A 19,571-nucleotide genomic window follows, 5' to 3' on the forward strand; every position below is an offset into this window, starting at 1 on the left:
TTTTTTTTAAGTATGCTTCTAATCTAAACTTGTGTGGAAAGAGGTTTTAATCCGTTTATCAAGTTGTGACAGATTTCTGACATTCTCACTTTTGTCCACACGATGGCAGTGTGATCTAAAGTTTCTGGTGTTCCAATGAGTGTTAGGAATTTGGGGTAACAAAGGTTACTATGGAGACCTCTCGCATCTTTTGTTGTCAACTTAAGCGTAAAGGCGCCCAACAGCTGCTACATGGACCCCTGTAAAGCTAATATTACAAATCAAGAAGTAAGAAAATATTAACTGTTAACGGTACGGTTTTGTATTTTTAGCTTGCAGTTTTAACTTCTCGTGGAAGCATTCAAATGCCAAATTTAGACTCGCTTATTTACCCTTTTTTTTAGCGACAGTTCGTCAAGTGCAGTTCATAACAACCGCGACTTCCAACCAGAACAGCCTTGCAGTGGGTTTAAATCAGTATACGGTAGTGAAATAAACTTATTCCTCTAGCGAACGGCCACAGCACAGGCTGTGGTGTGGTCACACTCCACGTAGAAGGGTGGGCGGATCTGTGCAACTGGGAACCAGTAACGAGCTCCGTCGGCGTTAGCCAGGCAGGCTAGCAATGACGGTTTGGATCACTCCTAGTTCTACCGGGGATCGGATAGTGTTCCGACAGACATGATTTTGTGGAGACCACCCTACAAGTAAGAGTTCCAGTTAATCCCACGAGTCTCACTCCGACCCGTGTGTTCTTTCATTCGGGAAATTACGTGTAAAGGGGAGCGCTTGCTGTGGCTTTGCTTGTGAATCTTCCTACAGCAAAGAAATCGACTGATATGGATGAACGAGAGATCTATGTTTTGTTTCTGCCAAGATTTTTTACGTTACGTCTTTCTGCTTAAGTCCAAATGTGCTCGGGTGGTTCTGTAAACTATTTGTTGCTTTTTTAGAACACATTGGTAAGCTCACAGCTTTCTATGAGACTCGGGTGACAGCCATATTTCTCTGGATTGCTGCCTCTGTAAGGATGGCAAAGGTGGAGCTGTGCTAGTCATCATTGCCGGGTTTAAAAATATTATTGTTGTTTTATATTGCTGGTGTGGCGAATACTATTTAAATCCGGCACAGGGTGGTGTCTCAAAGTGGCTTAATTTTCACGTGTCGTGATTAACGCTCCTTTCCCAGTGTGTTAAGTCAGGAGAATGGCCTGGTAATGATGCCTTCAGGGACTCCCTCGTTCATCCGCAGCACTCTGGAAAGCATTTTTTTCTTGTTTATTATGAAATATTAGGGAAATAATGCGGTAAAAGAGAGTTCATATAAGCTTTATTTATATAGTTTTAAACTAAACTTTGTAATTTCTCCGAAAAAGTAGTCAATAATAGGCAGTAATAGTAAGACGCGTAGTTCTGAATAAATGTGCATTTTTCAATTTAAAAAATCAGTTTGTTAAATGGTTTGTTGATAATATCTCGTTTCCGTTAATAAATAACACTTAATCGACCTAAGGACAGCAAGTGTAAGATTTTCAGACAGCACTGTTTTACTTATCATATTTTATGGGTTCTGGCACATTTTTATTCGCAGTAGAGACGTGCGGTCCTGCACCGATAGGTCCAGCTCACGATTCAAACGCGGACTATACGACACCGGATGCGTTACTCAACTGTCCGCCGGTGAATGACCCAGCGGAAGCGTTGACGAAAATAAGGAGGAGTCTTCCTCGTGCCTAGAATAGTGTTTGTCATCCTACAGTTGAAAACTATTCGTCGGGGGACTTAGTGTGTCTTTCACGCGCGGCTGAATCAGAGCTTTTTGTTTTATTTGAACATATAAGACCCGCTTCTCCCCGCCTTTCCCATACCTGGCGTGCGGACTGCCTCGCCGGATGACAAATGAAGCTTAGCCACTGACATGCAGCTAATCGCGTCTCTTGTTACGCAACAGGGGAGGGTCCATAAAAGGGGCACATGTTGAAATGTTCAAACCTACTCAACACAGCAAACAGAGTGGTAGTGTTTACATTTAAGCGTTTTGACAGCGTTTCTACGCTTCGAAAGAGTCGGAAAGAACCAGTGACCCTGGACCGAGGATTTCCCTTTTCTATTATTATTTTTCATCCAGCTCTGGTAAGACAATCGTGTTTAATCAAATTTATTACTACTATTATTGTTTTCATCAGGCGAATATTATGGACTGCTGTGAACATTTAATTTTGAGACTGTCGTCAAATCGACACATCCAGAAAAAAAGTTGGGCTGACTTATTTATTTATTAAAAACAAAAAAAACGAACAAACAAACAAAAAGACAATCCAGCCAAAATTCCCCCATAATCAATATCACCTCAGACTTTACTTTGATCAAATTACCCTTACTGTCGGATCTCGTGGAAACATTCAGACGCCACATTTTGACTCGCTGTTATTCCTATAGAGCTGCCGTGTTTACATCTCTACTGCGCTGTTCCAGCCCAAGCCACGTGTTGGCAGCTGGGGACCATGTGGCCTTTGTAAACACTGCAGTCTTGTTGCTTTCCATCCGCCAGGCTGGGCTGGTCCTGATCTCCCTGAAACTGGGCGGACAGCTGAACTTTTTTTTTTTTTCGACCTTACCTGAAATATTACTTGTTAGTCAGAGTGTCTGATTCTCCATTGTGTTCTAAGACATAGGCATGTGTTATGAAGTGATGCAAGGATCATTTGCATCCATCTGTCTGATACACTAATTATTAGGCTCATGTACTTATCAGGCTTAAATGCCATTATTGTTGCAGGAAATGTCAGGTTAATTACATGATAACTAGCAGATAGTTTGGAATCATCAGCCAGATCCTTTTGTGAAACAAAAGAGTCAAGTGAATGAGTGAGCTGAAGAACAACAGAATGAAGATAACTTTTCCCACAGATGATTTGTTACAGAATGTCTGTCAGATGTTATCTACCAATTCAGCAACCCATTGGATGGGAATGTAACTATGCAAGTAAAAATCTGCTTGTTTCCTTTTACAGCAGGGATTACATTAGTGTTTCATTCTCATCTACTGATAACTTTAATTTCATAATATGACCCAGCAGTCAGTTATTTTTTTTCCTCTTTCAAGACCTGCCTCATTTATTATTTTATGTTCAACAATAAAGTAGATTTTTTCATTGTTGGAAGTCTAAAAGGTGTTTTGTAAATCCCGAGCCCATCAGACAGATCTGATTTGGACTCCAGTGCATTGTTCGCATACAAACATACCTCCTGCCAAGAGGTTTAACATTTAAACTGCTTCCTTAAATCAATGCAGCGAAACAAAGTGTAGAATTTCTCTGTGGGTGGAGGAACAGAGGCTGGCAACATCTGTCATAGTAACCGACCAGGGATCTTTGTTCACTTTGTTCTACTTTCTACATGCATTTTAAGCCTAATTACTTTAAAAAAGACATTTGCGTTGCAAAATAAAGCAAAACATTAAATTTTTTTTAGATTTACAGAGCTCTACATCTCTGAAAATCCCACAGGATATGGGACAGAGATATCTGTACACACAAAGCCCAATAGAAACAAGTGAAGGACATCTCCATACGTTCTTAATAAAACAGACTGAGGCAAATTAAATATAGAAGTCTTGCATCACAAAATGTTTAATTCATTTTATTAGGGATGCGTTTCGTTTTCGGGCCTATCACCAACCTTTAAAAAGCCTGACCTGCCACTTCAGGTTTTGGATTGGCAGGTCGGCTGCCACCCTTTCACCCCTACATTATCCTGTCAAAGATATGCCAGCTGAGCCCATCTTATTACTTTTAGAGGAACAAACTTGTTTGCAATTGAGTGTCACATTTTAAAGTCATTTTTAAGTATTGGTCACTATTATACTTAATAGCTATAACTTTTTTGTAAATCTGCAGGAGACTCAAGCTCTCAATAATCAATCCCAGCTCGCTGCTGGGATTGATTAGCAATTATCTTGGTTGGCCTTTCTAACATGAGTCTCTGTGTGCCTTACTTTGTTGCGCTGTGGTGAATTTTCTTTCTAGAGGCTACTTTCATGTTTTATTTTTAAGCACATCGCAAATGCTGAAAAGCGGCGAAATAACTGAGTCTTCCTCGCTCGGTAACAACTTTCTTTCCAAGGACTGTTGCCACTTGGACATGGTCGCTTTAGTATAAAAGTGTTCATTTCTGTAAAGGATAGTATTTTTACGGTTTTGGGTGGCCAGTCGAGCCCAGTATCAGCCAATTTAAGTCACCAACTGATTTTTCTGGGTTTCTTTATTCATGTTGTATTCAAGATTTTATTGACTGATGATGTGTCCAAGGTGTAGCTCCACCCCCATGATGTTGGAATAAGCTAGTTTACATAATGGAAGGATGAATTTACAGTAGACCCCTTCACCTGTTCTCGGCTCAGTATTCATGGCCTTTCCAGTGTAACTCTATTCCACTTTATTCGGGGAAAATTCGCCTATTTGCGAGATACAATCCTCTTTTGTAGACAGTATCTGAAATATTGAAAAATAAAACACGGCATGGGAAGCTAAATGCTACCAGAGACACTATTGGATGGTGTTGGCAGAGCAACCAATCTAGGAGCTATGTTCGTTTTCCTTGGCACTGATTGGCTGTACCTCTAGGACTGGAAATAGGGATGGCTGTAGATGTTAGCTTCTATGAAAGTGCGAAGATGATTTTTGCCAAAGTATATTTATTGTTCAAACTATTTAAATAAGCAGTTATAAGGGTTTTTTGGGGCCCAGGGTTAAGTGTTTGTGGATTTTAAGTATTTACAGACAGTTGTCGTCTGTACTTACCACTGTGAATACCTGGGCTTGCTCCATTATTATCGTCATCAATTGTGAAGACATTTTCAAAATCTTCAATAGTTGGTGCTTCAAGGCTGAGTTTATTAATTGGGGAAAAAAATATCAGATTTTTTGCTTCTGACCAATTGATCGAGACGAAACAAACCCCCCCAAAAATAGTCTGATTTAGTTCAGATGGAACTGAATCTCCATGTAAGTTGTGTTTACCAGACCTTTATTGACAACACAACTTTCAGGCCATGAAGATACCTTGTGTTGGCCCAGGCACACGGGTTTGAGGTAAAAACTTGAAATATTTTGGAAAAGTCCAGTTTTTGAAGTGGATGAGTAAGTGTGACGGCACACAGATGAGTGTGTGAGTTGTACAGAGACAGCGTGGAGATGAGGTAGGTCAAACTGGAGGACAGAGGTCACTGATAAGGAGGACTGTCTGGATCTCTCGCCACCTTCCTGACACTCTCGCCCTCATTCTCTCCTCTCTCTCCAGCTCTCTCTTACTCCACCGTTGTATCTTTATTGTCGCTGCCATCTGTTCCATATGCGGCAGCCCAATTAGAGAGTTGCTCTTTGACCCCAACTGTCCAAATTCAATTTGGAAGTGCAGGACTGTCCTCATGCTCCCGCTTCCTTCTGTTAACTGTCGCAGTATTTTCTATGGATCGGCTTCAGAGACTTTGACCTTTTCCTTGTTGTTTTTTTTGCAGGGCCTGATTTGATCCGTCAGCCTTATGTGGGTTGGGTTTTCACCTCCAAGAGTCCTGTGGCTGTCAGCTGACCATGGTGGTCTAAACGGAGGAACCCCAGGAAGAAGCACAGTGTGCGTTTGCTCTTACCACAGCTAGATAGGGACCAAAAGACGCAGAGAGACACGGACCAGAAGAAAGATCAAGAAACTTGTTTAAATACAAAGAAACATGTCACGAAACAGAGAACTAGTGCTTTTCTACATTAAGTTTAAACTGTCTCAGAGGAACTATCCGATCCAACACATATTGCCCAATGAGCCCCCGGACAGCACCGCTGCTGGGGACGCGGCCGGGGACGCGGGGATGGACGACGAGCAGACGTTGGAGACGCACGCTAATGGGACTTTTAACGGGACAAGTCCAGGATCCCCGAGGCGGCAACAGGCGGCGTCGGCGGCAACGATGGACGCGGTGAAAGTGACCCTGCGAGACACGGCCCGTGAGTTCGAGCTGCGCTACTCCCGCGCCTTCAACGACCTTCACAGCACGCTGCACATCACACCGGCCACCGCCTACCAGAGCTTCGAGAACGTGATGGACGAGGTGTTCCGGGACGGCGTCAACTGGGGCCGCATCGTGGGGCTCTTCGCGTTTGGTGGCGCGCTCTGCGTGGAATGCGTTGAGAAGGAGATGAGCCACCTGGTAGCCAGGATTGTAGAGTGGATGACCGTCTACTTGGATGAGCGGATTGAACCTTGGGTGGAGAGCCAAGGAGGATGGGTGAGTCTCATTAAAAGACACACACACACACACACTCAGACTGTTAAGTCTCATGTTGTTTGCTTGTGCTGCCAAACTCACAAAGGATACTTTGATATGCTGGTTTGATTACATAGGGAAGTTCAGTTCAGATTCCCGCATGGAACATTTCCATGTCGACACCTTTGTTTGTAGAACCCTGCTGGCAGCAATCAGATTGGAAAACAGAAATAAATACCTTCCTTATTTTTCAACTAGATGTGGGGGTTGACAGTGCTGCTTTACAATTTAAACACTTTTTACTGTCAAGATGCACCAATAAGAGGGTGGAACTGGCTCTGATCGCTGGAAAGGTGATCAGAGCCAGTCATTCAATGCATCAAAGATGATTGATCTACAAAGGTATCAACCAAGAGCATGTACTTTGAGTTGATTGAAATGCAAGATAAGGTAATTTTATTTATATAGCGCATTTTCAGCAATAAGGCAGTTCAATGTGTTTTAAAAATCAAATAAAGTTTATGAACATACTGTTTCTGGCATAAAAAATGTGGATAATTTTTTAAGTTTCTAAACTACAGCATCTGTGAAAGAACTTGTAGAATTATTGTCTTTTCCTGTTATATCCTTAGAAAACGTTAATTTGTTGATCAAATGTAAGTAAAAAAAAAAAAATAATAATAAATAAATTGGTAGCTGACGGCCGCTGTTATATTCAACCGAAGAAGGAAAACCAGAAAGTGGCATCAGCCAGACAAGCATGATTGGTACATCACAAACAATAGAATGTTTCTCTTCCTTTCTATATAAATGTGATGGATATTAGCTGAAGACTGCTGTTATACTTAACCAATGAATGAGAATAGAAACCAGAAATCGACATTAGCCAGACTAGCGTGATCGGAGCGTTCCTTGTGTGTTGTGTTTCTCCGTCAGGACTGCACGTGCTTCACCGTGTAGTGTTAATGTGTCGGATGCTTTGAGTCTTGGCCGCCTGCCGATGTTGACCTGCAGGGCTCGGTTTTCATTTCTTCACACGCTGTGTCTCTGCTACCCAGCCGTGAACATGCCTTAGACTCGACGACACACCAGGCGTCTGGTTGGCCGCCCTGACCGGCAGACGGGAACAGACGTCTGGATTAGCCGCGTAGTTGAGGGGAAGGTTCTGCATGAGTCAGCACACGTTGTCGGAGAACCGTCTGGGTTTAGAACCCAGTAAGAGCAGGATGTTTGTGTGGTCAGCAGCTGTTTCAGCTGTCCACTAATTGATCAGCATCTGGGAACTCGATGAGCTGGATCGAAGTGGGGGGGCTTAACGGGCTTTGTAGCCGTCCTGCAGCCTGCCTGAGTTCTCCTCACAGGGAAAGATGAAGTCCAGGGCTTTTACAGATAGTCCTTTGTTTGTGTGGTCAGTTGATTGGCTCCGCGCTTTGTGCTTCCACTCCCTCACCATCTGACCAGTTTATCAGGACAGTGTTTTTCTCTTATGCTCTTTGCCAAAGCAGCTGCATTCACATGAAAGCTATGCATGCCTCTCCTTTTTTTCCTGGGTGTAGTTGCTCAGTGCAGTGCAGCACTGCTGTTTTCTTTGTGTTGTATCACCTCCAGGACAGTCGAGGTCAGCTGTTTTCCTTTGTCCCAGCCGTTTGATTTTATGATATAGAGCACCAGAGGGAGGAGCTGTTTATAGTCACCCACTGCTGGATAACAACAGGTCAGAGGTCGGTTCTATAGAAACCGTCATCTCAGCATTCGGAGGCGTGTTTGTGAAACTACAGCTAGGTGGGCATAACCCTGCTGTTTGTGCACAGAAACACATTTCAGGGTTAGTTATGTGGATTTTGCAGCAGTCTGATTTAGCAAACAGCTATCAGGGTATGTTTTGTAACCATAAAACTTTACAACATGCTGTTAGTTGTTACATAATTGAGTTCCCACCTTTAAAAAAAGCACGTGCTGATCTCATGATTACATTCCAGCTGCACTACTTTGTTGGTGGTCTGCACTGACAGATTTTAACCACTGCCAGCATTAGGTTTTAGAAATATCTCAAGAGGAATTCCATACATATAGTGAATTGTACATGCATTTTAAAACCCCTTAACTGTCACGAGGACGCCAGTGTCCTCATGGACCCATTGGATAACATGCAAGTGTTTTTGGGGTGGCAGTTAAGGGTTAAATCAGATTTAACATAAGTTGAAGGAGATACGCCAATCAGAATTTTGTGACCCATTTCTGACTCTTAGTTTATATAAATCTTTTTCATAACTCATCAGATTCTGCCTATTCCAATCATTTTGAAACAAACGGAGTTGTGATTTTTAAAATGCATCTTATAGTAGCTACTAGCTAGTAACTTTAGCTAGCTAGGGCAGCTTTGTTGTGATGTATTAATTTTTATTGTTATCTGCTAAAGTCGACTTCAGGTCAATTGCCAGTTCCACACTGATGGGTACGCTAACTAAAAAGCTACTATGAATGAACGGCATTGTCAACCTTGAAAAAGCTTGATTTCCTAATGTATCTCTGAGTTTCATAACTGCTTTTTGCCAACTAGCAGTATCAACTTTAATACTGAATTGTGGTGTTGTCTGTACAACCTGAAGCAAGATGTCTCCTTCCTGTCCAAGGTCGGACTTCTTAGTTCTCAACTAGCCAATTGTGCCAAAAACGAACCGATTCCAATCACATGCCGAGTTCTCGGTGCGACTCTAATCACCGCATTTTATGAAGACTAATTCGTATAATCACTGCCTGCAAAAATATTACAACTGCTTCAGAACTACATTGTTGGCATACCTAGCAATGACTTGGAATGCAGTTGCACATGATTGATGTGAGAGTGAGGTTTTTTTTTTGGTTTCATAATAACCAAAACGGTGCTTTTGGAGACGCAGCGAGTATGTTATTTGAAAACATGAACCATGAGGAGGTCAGTCTAAATTTCCCATCATAACCACATGTTGACATCAGTGTTGTTGTTAATAAACACATCTATGTATTGCCAATGATCTCAAGCTTCCTCCATTTGGCTTAGCATAAGCTACATCGGTACTATTTTAGGCGTGTGGCGTGCTAACTAATTAGCATGTCTGTCACACGCACTGGGAGACATGAATGACTTCATTAAAAAGTTTTGAATGGTGATGGATGTTTCCCTTTACAGTTGTTTCACTTCTCCCCTGTAGCTGCAGTTAACACATGATGTTGCTTCCTTCCTTTTTTTTGTCTTCATTTTATTTTCTAGATCCATTCAGCTCAATAAACTTGTTAGGTTCTGATCTGTTTGTGAACAAACTTGGCCACTTCCAGTGGTAGCTCAACTTGAGATCTACCGCTAGGTGTTTTACCGCTGGTGCTGTGACTTTTCCCATTTTCTTTTTACTTATTTCCCCTCTTTGTCATTGGAGCATTTCTCTTCAGACTCTGCTTACACTTTCTCTGAACCATATCAGTCTCTTGGTAAAAACCCATATTATACTTTGTTGTGGGATTTTTTTTCTTCTGTCTTTTATTTCCTCTTCTCTTCCTCGCTCTCCTCCCTCGACGCCTCCTCAGAGGAGGGAAGTCAAAGCCGTTGGCAGATGTGGGTATCGCTGTGAGGCAGGTGTGCTCTTACTGTTAGCTGATGAAATATCAGTCTGCCCCGAGAAGCAGCAAGGTCACTCTCTCTCTGCTGTGCTGAAATATTTCTCAGTCCTTGCTCTTGTTAATTCATTGTTACTGTTGCAATAACATTGAATTAGAGGAATTGAAACTGAAGAGGAAAAAAAAGTCGACATCATATGTTCGATGTGAATGAGTGACATGAAGCAATCCTTTGTGTTGTAGAAATGCACTGATTGGAGATTTTAGTGAATCTTTGACTGGCTGATAAAACAGAGCAAACTTGCTGTAATACGCCTAGCCTTTGTGAAAGCTTGCTATCTGCTAAAGTCTCCTTTTTTTAAAAATTGACCCGCCCTTACTTCGATGTATGTACTGTCACCTAGCAACTGTGAAGAAGCTAAATATAAGCTGATAAAAATGGAACTCAAAATGTTGCTGAAGTTTTTTTTCTTATTTAATCCATTTTAATTAATTCAATAATTGATTTTTTTTTTTTTTTAGCAAAACTTCTATTTAAAAAAACTACTTTGTCCATTATAGTTACAAGAACTAACCTGGAGAAAAAGACACATTTGTGTAGGAGCCATCGATTTTAGACAGTCTTTGTTGTGACATAATCAACCTTCAAAGGGTGCAACTCCTGAAATCTGTTCTTTTTAAACATATTCTGATGTTGGCTAGCTTTCAAGCTACTTTATGTAGCAACAGCTTCCACACTGAAGTGTATTGCACTGAAGATTACTGGACTTTAGAATTTATCTGGAAAAAATTATTTGGGGAAGCTAAGTGCGTTAACCTTTTCAAAAATAGCCAAAGTCCTAAAGTGCTAAGCTAAACTCAACTGGTAGCACATTAGTAGATGGTTCCCACCACCGCAAATGTAGGAATTAAAAGTATCTAAACCACATTGCAACTGTTTTTGTCCCTGAAATACACACACATTTTCATTACTCCTACACTTCATGGTTCTAAAAGTGTTTAATACTTATTTTTTTTATTTTACCTGATGCTGCACAGTTTCCTTATTCAAAGTTTTATTTCACCTTTTCAACTCAGAATTATTTTTATTTCTTCACTGACTGAATGTAAACTCATCCAGAAATCGAATAAGGATTATTTCATCGTATTTACTCTCTGCAACTTTTCCTTCAGCTTGAACTGGACTGGTGGCTTTTACAAGCAAGAGTAAGAGTAACACCCTCTACAGAATCTCCTAATTATGAAAGCTTTTGATATTTCTTTTTAGTCGGATGTCGTGAACAGCAGTGGAATCACCCAATACCACACTACATTGAAATTCAGTCGGAGCATTGTTTTACCTCAGGATTCGTCGATTCTATAAATATTAAGACCGGATTACTATTCGAGCACTTGACCCTTAATATTATTTTTACTCGAATGTCCAAAACGCTGCAAAATCTCAGAAATGGGGAACGGGTGCAATTTTAAATTTGAAATATGCAGAAACCCTGTCTATTTTAGAGCATACTGCTGTAGGAGGTTGCACTTTTTTGCTGGATATTTCATAAAATGTTTTTCAAAGGACAAAGGAAACAGAAAAGCAGATTCCCAAACTGGGGAAATAGTTGAGTTGGGCGCGGGAGGAGGAGATGCATATTGAAAAGTGAAAGGTGTTTTGCACAACAGAGCATCCCTCGCCCCATCAGGAAAAGTGAAAGCCTGAGCTTAAACGATCCCGTCGGAGCCTATTTTGGAGTCTTCCCTGTCCGGGCTGCTGAAATATCTGATTGGAGCCGAGAATGGGAGATAAATGGGCTCAGCCAAAATTCTCTCTCTGCAGCTCGTGCTTTTAAAAGAAGTAGGCGAGTAAAGCCATATATTGTGGGATAATAAACCTCCTTGGCAGACAGCGGAGAGGTAGAGACAGTGCCACCGACCTAATAATGCCGCTTCCACCAGAGGAGGTGATGGCAGTGATTACTTAGTGGAGATTGAGCTGCCTCAGGGTGGGGGTGAGGAAGGGGGGGATGGGGTTATTACCAATTAGAGATGAATAATATCTCAAGCAGCTACTGGGGAAAACAGTGTTTTGGTTTTTTTTTCTCCTCTGACAGCCTAATAAAGGCGAACCTCACTGCCATGGTCTAGGGACGCTTGGCTGGAGCTTGATGGGACCAAGGGAGCGTTTCAGTGGGAAAACGAGGAAAAAAGGGACACCATTAGTGCAGGCGGCGGGCTTTGTGCTCGCGTTGGTTTCAGTGAGGTCACGGAAAGTTAACTACGAGAGGAACGAGCTCACACAGTTGCTGTTTTTTTTTAAATCACCTGAACTTCTGCAACGACTGCTCTGACATGTTCAGCATTTAGATGAGTTTGTCACATTTCTTTAAAATGTGACAAACTCATTTTATTGACTTTATTTGTGAGTGCTTAGACAGGAAAGAGGGTTATAAGAGATAGAGGGAAGACATGCCGCAAGGGTCATCGACCCGGGACGGCCACGTTGAGGACTATGGCCTCTGTATTCGTGTTGCACGCTCTACCCCTGTGTCACCAGAGTGCCCCAAAGTGCATCACATCTATCCATGGAACCGCATCTGAAAACAAGATTGAAAAATTAAAGCTGTCATTTTGAACCGAAGGGAAAATAACTTTGACTGACCCATTTGGTCAAAAGTTCCCCGTCAATAAAACAAATTCCTTTCTACAAGCACACAGTGTAGATTGTGTTTCTCCATTGTCCATAACATACCGACCCACGCACACCGTAGCTGACGAAAGTATTCTCAACTTGTATATGTGTATCACTTTACCAGAAACTGTTCTGTGTTTTGGGAAATTACCCTTTAAAAAAAGAAGTTCATCTGAGCAAATTATTTATGTATTTAGTAGGAACTGACGTGCTCTAGACTGAGATATGGAAAGCGGTTTATAGAGCTGGTCTAATACAATCATGAGCAGATCTATTGATGTAGTTGCTATGTTTGGAGTAAAAACAATTGTTATTGCAGTTGCAGATGCGTTGACTTTTTTAAGAATCCTACCGTTCATTTGAGTACGTTTGTAATAATGGTACCTCAAGAATTAAAATAAATGCAACAACTGAACAAAGACATTTTGACTTTTTGACTTTAATATGAGTTTGAAGGAACTCATTTGTCGCACAGACAAATCAACACCAATATGAGAAAATGATCTTAATTACCTCCTCAAATGTTAACAATAATCATCCCACAGTAGCAAACCTATTGACTTTGTAGCCATGTTTAATTGGGGGGAAAACACCCCAAAAAACCCCAGTATTGGCCAAAAATGTAAAACTATGATGCAACATAGAGACCCATTTGTTTTGACATGAGGTTTATTGATGACCTATGACACTACTCACAAAAAACATCTCACTGTTAGAAAAGTGCTGCAAAGAGTGACATCTTGGAGCGAGCGAGTCTCCATAACAACAATTAGATGTCATCTACACAGCAACCACTTGTTTAGAAGTGATTCCTGCCCTACTGTTGCTAACACAAATAGGGAGTTTGCTCAACATGAATAATGAAATACCAGGAAATCCCACTAGTACACTCAACATGATCCACTATGCTTATATATATACACACTTTAGATTACCATATCTTTCCCTTCATTGCTTAATTATGCAACCCCTTATTTAGTAAAAACGATCATGGGATTCATTCCTGACTATTCTCAAATGAAATGTCAGATTTTCTTGTTACTACGACGATGGTACATCGACACAAGTTTCACACGTTTGAAGGATTTTTACCCTTCGAACTGAGGGTGCAGATAAACTGTGAGTGTAAGCAGACTGGTTGTACATTATAGTGGACAGTAAGAATGAGATTAAAGTCTCAAAGAGGGTCTGTTCATTGACTTGTTTTGACTCAGGGGGCACCTGAGCTTCCAGCGCACCGTTCTTTCTGGCAGACATATTTACTGTCTCTCCTCGTCTGTAATTAACATGCACATCAGATGCGCGGTTAGATCGACGGAGGAAATCTCACTCTTGGGACTTATCCGGGTTCCCCCCCACTTCCCCTCCCACCCTTTCTCTGCCTCCACCCCCAACCCAAGCTTCATTTTCTTTACATCTCCCCCTCTGTGTCGTTCCCTCTCTCCTTCCTCCTGCCACCGATTGATTTTTGGACCGTGTTTTTCTTTGTGCACCTCCATCTGCATTGCATCATCCTCACGTCGATAATCTTTTTCTGAAGTTCTTGATTTGGCTCCTCCTGTCCCGGCAGTCTCTCTTCATTGTCTCCGGACTCCAGCCACTGAATCCGCCACAGACCATAACCGCCCACCCTCTAAATTCCCCCGTTTTCCGGAGTTTTGTCCCATTGATCACTTTGTTAAATAGTAGATATTGCTGTAACGTTCAAATCCGCTTCATCGACCCTCTCCGGATCTCCATCCTTCCAGTCCTCACCACCTTTTTCTTTCCCTTCATCGTTTTTACCTAGCCCCCCCTCACCCCGATCAACTCCCAGAGTTTTGTGTTTGCTAATGAACTTTCCAGAACTGAGTGGGTGTACGGAGCCAGACACTTGGTGCAACGTTGTTGTTGTTGTCTTTTTATATACGAGTTTTATTGTTGTGTTTTTTTTATTGTACGGTGGCGCACTGCAGAGGGGAGGGGATGGCGCCAAGTCAGACTGGGTCACGTGACTTCTTCAAACAAAGAACATGCGGCCACACACACACACCTAGAAATTCGCCTCGCCGTCTCTTTAGTTATGCCACACAGGTGTGTCACAGCTCTGCAGACAAAGGACCTGATGATGGAAAAGCCACTTTCGCCTTTGTCTCATCCTAACACGGCCATTGGATCAATGGCGGCCACTTTTTGTTCAAACCGTGTCAATAAGCGGCTGTGTGTGTGAGTGTGTGTGCATGCGGTGGGCGGCTCTATGCAGATAACTCGCCCAGCCATGCTCCCTTCTCTATTGTTTTTGCATGCATATATTAAAGCCGAGTATTGGTTTGGTGACATCAGAGGTGACCGCTTGCTCAAGTGAGTCAAAAGTAAGGGTCACGGCAGCAAACACTCTTGATTCACTCGCCTTTGACCTTATGAGCAATGGTTGTTTTTTTAGTTGTGTTTTCCAGACTATCCTTGTGTTCTTTTTGTTTCTGGGAGAAGACATTTCTGTTGCATGCACTGTGGTACCTTCCAAAGGCGTTCATGCCTGAACTTCCATGGATTATAAACAGGAGTGCACCAATTGCAGTTTTCTGGCCGATCTTTAAAAAATAAGAACTGCCGATTCCGATTTTGTCTGATAGTAGAGATGTGCCGACAAATCGGCCCTGAATTCCTTAGTTTTGGGAGATCAGTGGTCAGCCTATGCTTAAATGTGAAACCGATCTTATCCACCAATCTTATCCAACTCTGGAAAGGCCTAAAAATCAGCCACCGTCTTCTGTTGCTCTGCTGTGAGAGAGGTTCGACTGTTATTTGGCATATCGGCTGACAAGAAAAAACATTTCATTTTAATAGCATTTAAAATTACAAAATAATAATAAAATTTCATAAAATAAAAGACTTCTGTAACAATTCCCAATATTTTCTTTTCTTACAAATTGTTTCCATTTGGATCAAGTTTCTGTGCTGCAAAGCATAACTTTAACCATTCTTGAGTAAGCCGATACAGATGCTATAATGAAGCCTTCATTGTGCACATACGTGCTGGTGCTTAGGTGATGCATCACGTGGAAACGCAAAGAAATAATACATCTATTCAAACTAATGTTTTCCCCCTTCTGGTCCTTTCTATGTATATTCAATAGCTGGAAAACAACCAGCCTGTAGACAGCAGCGCTCCTATATGCGTTTACGACCTCTGAGAAACTCAGCTGATCATGTGATGGATGAGACCTGAAGTCCTGCTGCACATTACACACACAGGAACACACTGATACACCAGCACCTCCTCAGAATCTCCTCCTCTGAAAATGTTTTCAGACGTGATATTGATCACGCGTCTATTACAATATGTGTTGTCATATATTTATTGTCCAGCACTGCATCTAAATAGAGGAGTTGGCATCTTCCCCTTTTGAGGAAGGAAAGAAAATAAGGTGGAGAAGTTCATTGGACTGTAACAACAAATGAGCACGTAGCTCCACTCCTATCAATCGCACATCACAGATGATTTGCACCCGACTCACCTTGTGGTTACAAGTGACAAGATGGAGCTGGAAGATGATGAACAAAAGCTTAAAATAGGAGAAGTTACACTGCTTACTCAAATAATAGACTAAAAATGAAAGCAGCAAAATCTTAATTAAAATGTCTGATTCGTTTCTGGCTCTGGCCTGTAACTAATGTTAACCAGTTGTGTCGGATTGAGCTTGTCCAGGTCAGGCTGTTTTTTTTTTGTGGTTTTTTTTGTTTTTTTTAAGCCCGGAGAAGATGAGGATGCAGGGAGGCTGATGCAGGAGGCGAAGGGCTTCAGAAAGAGCATGCTAGTGACTCAGCTACGCAAGGAAACAGTATGTGGGTCAATAGGTGAAGCAGAATGAATGATGCGCTCCGCATGCAGCGCTCATGTTGTGCGACAGAGCGACTGAATGTCTGAGGCGAGCCATGGATGCCTACGTGCTGCTCCACTTTTTTAGAGCTTAGTGGGAAAATCGGGTCACCAGCGAGAACACGCAGCCCCCTGCCCCCCATATCCTCTTATTTCTCTGTCTGTGTTCCCCTCTTTCTCTCTCTCTCTACTGCTGGTCGTCCCCTCGTTTTTCCCACCTTTTCTCTCCTTCCTTTGGGAAAAGATCCCCCCCCCCCTCCGTTTTTGTCTTCCTGCAGCCTGGGCATCCATCCGCAGCCGTTCCTTCCTGATTGCATTTTTCTCCCCCCACCATCCTCCTCTCTACTCTCTTCTGTGTTCGTATCCATGATCAGATTATGGAGCATATCATGGGATTAGTAAATCTCCTGGTCTGTATTAAATTTGGAGAACTGAGGGCTGGATAAAGACGGCTGATGAGTCTTTCATGATAATGCAGAGTCCTTCCAGGGGAATAAATGATGCTAGAGAGCATCAGTGCCATCGCTGTTATATTCACCAATGAATAGCCGGGGGGAGGCAGTGATGGAAGAAGCTGTAATCAGCAGGTTTGCAGTGAGAAAGGGAAAATAATCGAATTGGAGAACAAAAAGGAAACTTGTCACTTGCCGATAGATATTAATCATCTGTGGAAATGCGTCTTTTAAGTTTTCCAACTTTCTGTGACATGAACGATGTTCTCTGCACAGACTCTCTGGGTTTCCCCCTTCTTAGAGTGCATCACAGCATCCACGTTTGGTCAGCTTTAATCAAACTCCAGTCAGTTTGCCTAGGAAGATGGGTCGTTTGGGGAGGTGTGGATGCGTAATCGAACTCTGATGCAGAAAAAAAAAAAAAAAAAAAAAAGACTCTAGTCGGGCTAAAAATCCAGGTCTGTTCGATTGAAGTGAACTCTGGCGGGGTTTGAATGCATGTTATGAATGCCAAGCTGACCAGAGACCACTCCAAAAGCAGGAAGTGGACTACAGCGCTGGGCATGCTGGGTAAATACAACCAAATCAAAGTCTAGTGCTAGCAGGAGAAATGGCTGGTGATCTTTTCCCAATGCCAAAAGAGAAATCTTACGACCGCTAAAATCCACTCCATTTTTGTTTACATTTCCTGAAGAAGGATGTTGCGCTCAATGTCTTTGGAGGTTTTTATGTCATTTCCCTTCAGTGGTTCTTGGTGCAGCGCCACCACAGAAGAGGGGGTGAAGGGGACAGGTTTCTTATCGGTTTGGTTTGTTTTGTTTGACACAGTGCAGAAAGAGAACCACACCTGCTGAAAATGTAGCAAATGTTGCAACTTTGCTCCCAAATCAAACCAAGTACTGGACTATCAGGTGCGAGAACACTCTTAGTTGCCAGCTGTATTCCTCCTTTTTTCTGTTGTTTCTTTTTCTGGTTTCGTCTCATCGCTCTCTACTCTGCCTCCCTTTGTTCCTTCGTTCCGTCTCGCCCCAGTCCAGCTCGCCGACCCCTGTTTTTCTCTTTCAGCTCCTCCAGACAGATGGCAGGTCTGTGGGTCGTGGTGAGGTGTCAGAGTGGGGTGAAGGCCTACAGGGTGAAAGGGTTTTGTTGCTGAACACATCCTTTCCTGGTAGCCTCTCTGTTTTCTTTGCTGTCATTCTCTCCACTGTCCCAAACATCTGCTGTCTCTGCCAGACTCTCTAACATGGTCCAGAGTCCTTAGTGTTCCTGCTGCGTCGTATCAGTGTGCACACTAGATACGTGTGTGTGTGTGTGTGTGTGTGTGTGTGTGTGTGTGTGTGTGTGTGTGTTTGCTGACAGAACTAGGTTCTGTAGAGAAACAGCCCCCAGAGTGCGGCGGGGAACAGATTGGAGTCTGAGCCTCCTTGTCCTGACTCATTAATCTCCTCTTTAATTCATGGTCTCACCGCCGGCTCAGCTCAAGCACACACACACACACATAGACATGCGTGATGTCGCCTTCAAGGTCCAGAAAGTGGAAGAAAGACTACTTTCTGGCACTTCTGCGGTTGGCATGAACAACCACACGTGTTATCACCGAGGGGAGGTTTAATCATTTAATTTCCTTGTGTTGGTGATGCTTTCTTCTGCCTGGAAATGATCCATCAAACTTTAAACCGCTCCTTCCATCGCCCTGTGCCATTCCATGAAGGCCAGCGTTGATGCTTTGTTTTCTGATCGCCTTGCCAAACTCGGCACATGAAAGGAATTCAAGTAGCACATTTCTAAACAACAAAAGTTGACCGTAGGACTGCATAATTCAGAGACATCAAGAAAATCACATCACACAGATTAAATTATCAAGAAGAAATCTTACGAGGTCCTCACATGAAGAGGTGCTTTATTCAGCTGTTTAGGGCCATTTAGTAACACCAGCTCCATCTCCTCTGCTTTCATCTGGATAGGGGGAACAAAAAAGGGATTTGGGTTCAAACAAACAAATCACTTCTGAAATGTCCAGGCAGCTAGAGTTAAAAAGACATGTGACGTGAGGCTTATGTTCTGGCTGTCTAATAATTTCCACAATATGTAAAACTCAAAATTGACAAATTATACAAACAAAATGTCACAACGGCGTATTAGGACCAGACTAAGAATAAAGTAATGGAATAAAGTCATTGGAGAATAAAGACCAAGTGATATGGGAATAAAGTTTTAATAATACATGAGTAATATAATACGAGAAAGAAGTAAAAATAGAAAGTAAAGGCATCCAAATATCAGAATAAAGTCAACAAAGTCAAAACGATATAAGAAAGTTGATAAGTCTTAATAATTTGATAATAGTCGTAGTAAAACGAGAATAATGTCGTAGTAGTAAGACTTTATTCCCCCACTTTGAGAATAAAATCGTAGCAGTACGAGCATAAGGTCATAATAACATGACAATAAAGCCAAAATATGAGAATAGTCACAAAGTCAAAATAATGCAAGAAAGTTGTCATAATACAAGAATAAAGTAGCAAAAATATGAAAATAGACTTAAAGATATGAGAATAAACTTAACAGTCAAAATAATGTGAGAATAAAATTGTGAAAATAAAAGGTGTAAAAATGTGAGAATAAAGTCAAGAATACATTTACGTTATGCTTAGGGCTGTAGGATAATATCGATATCGCGATATATATCGATATTTTCTTTCCTAGAAAAAAATCGATATTCATCCGCAAGTATCGTAACATCCAACTGTCATCTTGC

The 19,571-nt window shown here is 42.0% G+C and overlaps 1 protein-coding gene across 1 annotated transcript in view; it reads left to right on the plus strand.

Annotated features, from left to right (window-relative positions):
* Positions 1-160: 160 nt before the first annotated feature.
* Positions 161-19,571, plus strand: part of bcl2l1 (BCL2 like 1) — a 46,451-nt gene continuing 27,040 nt past the window's right edge. Inside the window, 2 exon segments of the mRNA XM_015014390.1 lie at positions 161-267; positions 5,497-6,258. Of these exon segments, the coding sequence (XP_014869876.1) occupies positions 5,707-6,258 (552 nt within the window). The 5' untranslated portion in view covers positions 161-267; positions 5,497-5,706.

The sequence above is a fragment of the Poecilia latipinna genome, unplaced genomic scaffold (assembly GCF_001443285.1).
Source record: "Poecilia latipinna isolate Pla-1442-1.1 unplaced genomic scaffold, P_latipinna-1.0 Scaffold1810, whole genome shotgun sequence".
NCBI lineage: Eukaryota > Metazoa > Chordata > Actinopteri > Cyprinodontiformes > Poeciliidae > Poecilia > Poecilia latipinna.